At 42.0% G+C, this 9,332-nt stretch overlaps 1 protein-coding gene across 9 annotated transcripts in view; it reads left to right on the forward strand.

The window, feature by feature from the left end:
* Positions 1–3,068, forward strand: part of cd44b (CD44 molecule (Indian blood group) b) — a 176,085-nt gene extending 173,017 nt beyond the window's left edge. For all 9 annotated transcript variants that reach the window (XM_051885242.1, XM_051885251.1, XM_051885250.1 and 6 more), the window contains one exon: positions 2,843–3,068. In XM_051885242.1, coding sequence (XP_051741202.1) covers positions 2,843–2,951 — 109 coding nt within the window. In that variant the 3' untranslated portion in view covers positions 2,952–3,068. The remainder of the gene's footprint in view (positions 1–2,842) is intronic.
* Positions 3,069–9,332: the final 6,264 nt, after the last annotated feature.

Genomic DNA, 9,332 nt, shown 5'->3' on the forward strand with positions numbered 1-9,332 from the left:
CGGTTTGGCAGCCCTAGGAGTCCATGGTCATTCACACCTTGGACTCAGGCATGGAGGGCTGAGGTGAACAAAGGCAACTCGTGATGAGATTAGCCTTTGATCAATGGGCCGTTGATGTCATCTTTCCTGTCCTCCACTTTTGGCAGTTCTGATTACAATAGTCATTTAGTTGTCGCTGAGGGTCCTATCACACTCTTTTGTATTAATCAAAGTGGGACAAAAGGATGTCTGGTGCCATCACGTCTGCTGTTCACTACATCAACAAATAAACTGAGAGATTATTTGTTATTAACTGATATCAGCTATGCAAGATCTAATGCAAATTAGATAATCATATACTAACAATATACACTAATACTAAGGTGTCTGCCCTCATGTCTGCCTGCTGATCACTACAGTCCAGTTCACTGGACACAGACCAGTGCCACATGGAGCCCAGTGGAACACAATGTAGAGTCCACAACTTTACAACCAAATACAGACACCTCAGGCTTGGCAATGGGCGTGACAACGTCCACTCATGAAAGACCAGCCAAAAAAACAGGTGACATTTCATTATAGGAATATTAGCCAAATCTCACTCCATCCTTAATGTTTGAAAAAAAGGTTAATAAGTAATATACTGTTTTATCCTGCCATATCTGGGTTGTATGTGTAACGGGGTAGTCTCCGCGTTGTGTTGTGTAAACCTCAGGATGGACAGCAATTCACGCTTGAAGATACTTTTATTCAACACATTAAACAGCAGTGATCAGTTTCGCAAATCACCCTCATGCATGTTCGCAGCCATTCACTCTCTTTGCTGGAGCGAATCTAAATTACTAACATTTATATAAACAGTTATACAACAACACAATTGAGAAATATGTACCTGTTGACAACACATTAAACAGTGGTGATCAGATTCGCAGATCACCCTCTTGCATGTTCTATTATGAGCTGAACAAACTTGATGTTGAACACAAATCATACAATATACATTTAAACACACGTATCAATATTAGTCCATAGGATGGTTATACAATCAGTACAATATACTTTTCTCATGGAGCACTCACTTACTGCAGCCATTCACTCTCTCAGCTGGGACAAATCTAAATGACCCTACCGGAACCAGTTCATTATCTAGGTGGTGTGCAGGTACAGTGTGATTGAAGGGACCATACATGAAAATGAGTGTAGCAAGTGGAAACACATTTTTGACCCTGTTACATATGTACACTTTATGTACACAAGGTTCTTTATTGGCATCGATGGTTCCATGAAGAAACTTTAAAATCCATGGAACCACTAAAGGTTCTTTATAGTGGAAAAAGGTTCTTTAGATTATTAAAATGTTCTTCACACAAAGAAAAGATGGTTCTTAAGAACTGACCACTGGAAGGTTCTTTGGGGAACCTAAAGTGGTTCTTCTATGGCATCACTATGAAAATCTTTTGGAACCTTTATTTTTTTTAAGAACTGTTACATGATATGACTTCTGACATCTCATTTAAACTGTGCTGTATGTGTGCTTCTGTTTTTGTTACTCCAGGACACTCAGATACGGCCATATCATCAGGTTAGAAAGCCTCTTTTATAATATTAATCATACCCAAATCAATTGTATTTATTTTGAGACTACTATTTACAAGTCTGGATTGACAATATGCTGAGAAATTTTCACTAGGGTGGGAATTATGAGGGAGTTTCTTTAACTCCAGCGCTGGGGGGCCATTGTCCTGCAGACTTTAGTACCAATCCCAATTTGCAAACAGTTCTTAAGGCTTGGATTAGCTTGTTTCAGTGTGTTCAGTTAGGTTAGGGTCAGGATTGGGGGTCTGATCCTCATCCCTAAAGAAAAAGTGTATGGTTGTGGTATTTTCAAAGTACATGTGCAGTCTTAATACTACCCACATTGGTAACAGTTGTGTCTGAATTAACATATAATTTAAACCACCCCTGAAACACTCTATATTATTGACATAAGCAAGTTTAGTAATGCATGCAAAACCAAAGACATTAACAGAAAATGGAACACAGTACTGACGCAGTCAAGAAGAAACTCATAATTGTGGAAGTGGGATTGTCCCTATGAAACCCAACCAAAGAGCACCTTCTGGGATTATTTTTTTCCCCTTCCAGCAAGCAATGTTCTGAGATGTCTCCCTCTGAATTTGATTAATTGTACATTTATAATACATTTAATAGTATGTCTTTTTCACCTGGGGGCAGACAAACAAGTTATTTCTATGTTATTTTCCTCATATATTTGAGGATCCTCAAAAGGGAAAAGCATGTAAACATATATTTTGTAGGCTGTGGTCTCATTGCTCAAAGTCATTGTTATTTGCAGTCTGACTTATACAACTGCACTGAATGATTTTTATCAGTTTGTTTGAAATAACATGGTATTTGTTATAATCCTTTTACAGACTGGCAGGTCATTTTAATGGCAGTGTTTTGGCAGTTCTTCTCATTATGCTTCTCTGTGCTATTGTAGCAACCAGAAAAAAGGTATGTCTTTCATAATGCAGATATTCCATATATATATATATTAAAATACTATAGTACTTTTGAGTGGTCATAAAAACTTAATAGTAACTGTTTGGCAGCCTAAATGTCTTTAAATCAAGTGCACTTAAAGGTCTGTGCTCTAAAAGAAAAAACGGAGCACATGTAATGTCAAGAACTTGATCTGAAATAAATAAATAGAAAAATAAACAAGAAAATGTTTGGCTTTGGCAAACTATTGGATTTCTTATGAAAATAGTTTTAGGTTTCAGGTTTACTACTAGGCTTTAGGGTTATGTAAACAGTGTTACTGGGTTGTACTGAATGTGCATATTTTATTTACCCTCAGATGGTGTGGCAAGAAACCGACTCTGATTATCACAAAAAAAAAAAAAAAAAAAAAAGCAGCAGTGAAGAAAATCTGGATGAGTCAACAGAGAAAACATTATAAAACATGACCAGAGAAAGTGAAGAAGTTATTTGGCTTTGCTTGGTATAATAACACTGGTGAAATCAGTGCTTGTCAAATGAAAGACACAACTAAGATTGTTCAATAAACTTAGTTGTTTCCATCACTTGGTCTCCTGCTTTCTGCTCTTCCCTGCCTCTTCTGCAAACCCAAGATAAGACAGAGTTAACATGACAATGTGTTGACTTTGAATGCCAGATATTGGCAAAAAAAAAAAAAAAAAAAAATTCTGACAGAGAAAGAAAGAGAAGTCTTGTAAAGACTTCCAGGTGTGACGATTGTCTGAAGCCAAAAACACCGCCAGCATCTCTAGGCAGTTTATATGGCAATCAATATGGGCTCCCGTAGCCTATCAATGAGGCATCTGTCATGATCATTTTGTGGTGACAGATGCCCTGGGAAAAGAACTGGGGTCTCGTCTCAGAAAGCAAGGTACAAAAATGTCTCAGGTTACGCATGTAACCATGGTTTCCTGAGAAGGGAATGAGACACTGCAGTTGGAGTCTTCGCTGTGGGAACGCCTCTGCATGATTGTGTCGTGAAGCACATGTAAAATCAGTCCAATGGCATGACGGAATGTCATAGGCAGGCGATGTCTTCAACCAGGAAACTATAAATATACCAGACCAAACAGTGTTAGCTTCTAATAGGCTGAAGCAAGACGATCACAGGCATGCAGGAAGTATGGCAACACGAAGCAGCGTCTCGTTCCCTTCTCAAGAAACCATGGTTACATGGGTAACCTGAGACATTCCCTTTCAAGGAAACTCGCGCTGTGTCGGAGTCTTCGGGGTGTGTGGTGGAGAGCCGTCGAGGAGAGTCACAGGTCCGAGAACCAAACTCGGCCTGGCCAGAACAAGGCTACTGGCAGCAGACTGACCCCATCCTGGCGAACCCTTTCCAGAACTCCCAGGAGCAGAGCGTAGGGGTAAAAGCGAACAGACGTAGCCTTGGCCACGTCTGTACCATTGCATCCAACCCCAGGGGAGCTGGCTGTGTCAGCGAGAACCAGAGCGGACAGTGAGTCCTCTCTCAAAACGCAAAGAGATCCACTTCTGCCTGGCCGAATTTCTCCCATAGAAATTAAAGTAAAGTCTCCATTCCCCAGGCCTCAGCCCCTGCCTTGATAGGACGTTTGCCCCCTGATTCATCGACCCAGGGATATCCATGGCCCTCAGGGAGAGGAGCTTTTCCTGAGCCCACAAGCAGACCTGGTTTGTAAAGCGGGCGTGAGCGCAGACCCCCTTGATGATTTATGTAGACGACCACCGATGTATTGTTTGTACAAACTAGAACATGGTGGCCCCTGAGGTCTGGGAGAAAGTGTTCTAATGCAAAAAACACTGCTATCATTTCCAAACAATTTATGTGCTATATGAGATGATGGCCCCTCCACAGGCCTTGTACTTAGCGTCCGTCCAGGATCGCTCCCCAGTCTGTGAGGGAAGCATCCATTCTTAGCACTAAGCAACGACAAGGAGCCCCCAATACTGGGCCTTGGGACTGGAACTAACATTTCTTCCACACATTCAAGACAGAAAGGCATCGCCGCGTGACCATGATCATGCGAAATGAGTTGACCCTTGGGGGAAAACCCTTTGGTCCTGAGCCACCACTGTAAGGGCCTCATGTACAGCAGGCCAAAAGGTGTCACGTTAGACGCAACTGCCATGAGACCCAACAGTCTCTGAAACTGTTTTACAGTGATAATCCTAAGAATGTGGTCCTTTGAGCTGGATGAGCACACTTTTCTTGGAATTGAGCCTTAACCCCAATTTCTTCATGTGGTTAAGAATGACACCTCGATGTAGAACCACCATCTGTTCTCACTGAGTCAGAATGAGCCAGTCGTCTATATAATTCAATACGTGAATGCCCTGGATTTGCAGTGGAGCCAGAGCTGCATTCATGCCTTTCGTAAATGTGTGGAGTGATAAAGCTAGGCTGAAGGGAAGAATATGATACTAGTACGCTTCGCCCCCGAAAGCCAACCTCAGGAACTTCCTGTGTTGTGGAAGGATGGAAATGTGGAAGTAAGCGTCCTTCAGATCTATTGTGACAAACCAGTTCTCAGACCTGATTTGAGACACGATCTGCTTTAGTGTTAGCATCTTGATCTTTAGTTTGCTCACTGAACGATTTAATAGATGCAGATCTAAAATGTGACGTAATCCCCTATCCTTTTTTGGAACAATGAAATAACGGCTGTAAAACCCTGATTCTCTGTTGGGAAGAGGAACATGTTCTATGGCCTCCTTCTCTACCAAAGCTTTCAATTCTTGTTCCATTACCAGAGCCTGCTTGGGGCCAACTACTGTGAATAGGACCCTTTTGAAACTGGGCGGACGAGAATCGAACTGAATTCTGTAACTCTTTTCTATAGTATGCAGGACCCATTGAGAGACATTTGGCAGAATTTTCCACGCTGCCAAAAAATCTACTAAGGGAGCCAGCTTCTCGAGGCTGGTCTCTGGTTTTGTTTGTGCAGTCACTCGGTGCCCTAAAGTGGTGAACCGGCAGGGAAAAACTGAAATAACTGCTGAGAAACCCTCCTGAGAGGGCGCGAGCACCCCGATGCCTTAGCGTCGAGGGACTGACCCAGTAACATTTGTGACGCAGTGTTGAGTGACTGGATCATGCACTCGCTGGAAACCTCTGCTCTCCGAAACACACAAGGTGGTGGGGTTGGCAGAACGGTCTCCTGAGGACACAGAAGGGAGACAGGCACCGTATAATGAGGTGTAATCCCTTTCCCCCTGGCTCTCAGAAGCCTGACACCAGTGGCACCAGGGCTTCTTCGCTGAAGCCTTCTTTGAGATAATAACGGTCCTCAAATCCGTTCTACCTAAAGTTGGCTACCTGATATTTTATTCTTGCAGCTTTAATTAAATATTACACTGGTTAGGTTTTATACAGAAAAGAACATGACGATTTTCATATTGGTCTGCAAAAAAAAAAAAAAAAAAAAACAGCAACGGCTGAATGAAAATGTAACTACTCTCTGACAGTAGGTGGCCCTGGAACAGCAGAAATAGCCATTTTCCTGGTAACCTCTGTACACAAAGCAGCTGTGCTAACAACACAGTCTAATAGCTTTAAAAGATTTTTTACTTCCCTTATGAAAATTAACCATAGTTTTACTACAAACAAAACCAAAAAACATTATTGTAGTTAACCATGGTAACACACTATAGTTTATGGTATTTGTAGTTACAAATACAGTAGTTACAAACAATGGTTAATTTTCACAATAGTTTGTAACACAAGTTGCAATGTGTTTTTTTTTAACTAATGTTTTAAACATGCAAATAAAACTAGTGAATAATACTAATTTACAAAATAATCTCACTGGGACTCTTTAAGTGTAACATTTAAGAGTTCGAAAACTATATGCATTGCTTAGTCACAATGAGGCGGGGTAAATTGCTTCCTTTTGAGTCCGTTTCATCCGATGCCTTTATGTCTGATGCCTTTTAGTCTGAGGCTGTTTCGTCCGATGCCTTTTTGACTGAGTCCGTTTCGTCCGAAGGTTTAATGTCTGATGCCTTTTAGTCTTAAGCTGTTTCTTCCGATGCCTAATTGTATGAGCATTGAGCATTGAGGAGGAATCCTTTATGGCGCTGAAAAGATGCCTGAAAAGTTTAACCATAAGTGCCTCTCCGTGGCCTCGCCAAGGCTGCCATAGACCGGCTGATGGATTTGGCCATCTCCTTAGTGGCCAGAAAAGACAAATCGATATCTCTGCGCAGCTCTTTGATAGCTTCAGAGCCCGCTCCCCCACCCTCATCTAGGTCTCTGGGCAATTCAGCCTGGCATGCCTGCAAGATGGACATGGTATGCAGACATGCCGCGGCCTGACCTGCCGCCGAATAGTCTTGCCCACCAGCGCTTAGGTAGTTCTGACTGGTTGGTGGGCAACATCGGGGCTTTAAGGGACGATTCTGATTCAGGGGAGAGATAGCTAGATAGCGTCTCTTCAACTCTGGGCATCGCATCATAACCATGACTTTTAAGTCCTGAGATGTTTGAGTAAATTGAAGTTTGTGGCGAATATACTCTATTGGAGACTGGTTTCTTCCATGACCTCGACACCTCAGTGAAAACCTCAAAAAACGGCAAGCCTCAACGTGGAGGTTGTGCGCGAGATGGGAGAAATCTTTCATTAAGCAAACTTTTCTGCCGCACTTCTTGTTTCTCAGCTGGCCATTCAATGTTTAACCTGGCAACATCACGAGTAATAACCTCCATAAGCTCCTCATAAGCTGGAGTGTGAGGTGGCGAGTCCTTAACATCTCCAGTATCCGTGCTTACAACTTCCAGCTCCTCAGAACCAGACAATTGAAGCACGGGTGCTTCCCCCGGGATGGAAGAAACCGCGATGCGTGCTTCCAAATCCCAAGAAAAAGCACTGGATCCAGCAGGTGAAGGCAAAGATAGGGCAGGACCCGTCTCAAACCCCTCTGCTAGATCCATCTGCAAACCCCATGACTGCAGCCACCACTGTGCCTCAGTAGCAGCGGGACCAGAACTACGAGGAATGCTTGCCAGGTCGCCCTCCTCAAAAAGCGACCGGCTGGAGCGGAGCGTTCTCAGCGGGAGCCAGCTATGAAGGTGAAATGATGCCATAAAGAATCACAAGCGCAGGTTAAGATTTGTGGAAGTGTACATAAGATTGCAAGCGTAAATGAAATTTGCATGCACAAGAGACGCTTTGTAAAGATGTAAATCGAATTTTAAGCGTAGGAAAAAAAGATTTGCAGCATTTTACTATTTTTCATAAGTGTAATTCATGTATTGTGAAACTGCAGTTTCATGCTAAGGCAAAATAAATATGATCTGTATTCTTCCGACTTCCATTTTTCCACGCTTACACTTTTGGCACGTTTTTTTTTTTTTTTTTTGAAATACGGCCAAAAGCATTGCAAGCCTGTGAACAGTGATTTGAAGAGCAAACAACAGTTTAAAGAACTGCAGAATGGATTGAAAGCGTAAAAACCAATCTGTATGCGTAAAAATTAACTGTTGCAAATGTCTAAATGACTTGTGAGCATAAGGTAAATGATCCCGAAATAACCCACTATGTACAGTTCTGTCTCTCTTTTAGCTGCGCTTGCAGTTTGGCACGATTCTCTCTCTCACTTGAGTTTTGCAAGCATGAGGGGGAAGGCGGGACCTTCTTCTCGTAGCCAATCAAATGAGGATCCCGTTGACACTTGATTTACTCTTATCTGATTGGTTCAATGAACGCGCAATTACCCTGACTCTGATTTGGCTCAGCATCATCCTCTCTACCGAAATGGTACTTTTAACTGGATCATGCACTCGCTGGAAACCTCTGCTCTCCGAAACACACAAGGTGGTGGGGTTGGCAGAACGGTCTCCTGAGGACACAGAAGGGAGACAGGCACCGTATAATGAGGTGTAATCCCTTTCCCCCTGGCTCTCAGAAGCCTGACACCAGTGGCACCAGGGCTTCTTCGCTGAAGCCTTCTTTGAGATAATAACGGTCCTCAAATCCGTTCTACCTAAAGTTGGCTACCTGATATTTTATTCTTGCAGCTTTAATTAAATATTACACTGGTTAGGTTTTATACAGAAAAGAACATGACGATTTTCACATTGGTCTGCAAAAAAAAAAAAAAAAAAAAAACAGCAACGGCTGAATGAAAATGTAACTACTCTCTGACAGTAGGTGGCCCTGGAACAGCAGAAATAGCCATTTTCCTGGTAACCTCTGTACACAAAGCAGCTGTGCTAACAACACAGTCTAATAGCTTTAAAAGATTTTTTACTTCACTTATAAAAATTAACTGTTGCAAATGTCTAAATGACTTGTGAGCATAAGGTAAATGATCCCGAAATAACCCACTATGTACAGTTCTGTCTCTCTTTTAGCTGCGCTTGCAGTTTGGCACGATTCTCTCTCTCACTTGAGTTTTGCAAGCATGAGGGGGAAGGCGGGACCTTTTTCTCGTAGCCAATCAAATGAGGATCCCGTTGACACTTGATTTATTCTTATCTGATTGGTTCAATGAACGCGCAATTACCCTGACTCTGATTTGGCTCAGCATCATCCTCTCTACCGAAATGGTACTTTTAACGCACACACATACACAAATATATAAATATATTATACACGTGCACACATTGACATAAAAAGGGGCTTGAGCGCCTGCCATTTTTCTTCCTTGAGAGAAAGTGCCCTTTTTTCTGGGGTGCTTTTTTTTTTTTTTTTTTTTTTTTAATGAATGAATATATATTCCTGTAAAACAAATATATTTACTGAATAAAAAAATAAATAAATAAAAAAATACTATATATCAGGTCGGCTTTGTCCCCACCTCGTGTTTGCTGTTGGCTGACAACTTCT

This window comes from Ctenopharyngodon idella, chromosome 24 (assembly GCF_019924925.1).
Source record: "Ctenopharyngodon idella isolate HZGC_01 chromosome 24, HZGC01, whole genome shotgun sequence".
Classification (NCBI taxonomy): domain Eukaryota; kingdom Metazoa; phylum Chordata; class Actinopteri; order Cypriniformes; family Xenocyprididae; genus Ctenopharyngodon; species Ctenopharyngodon idella.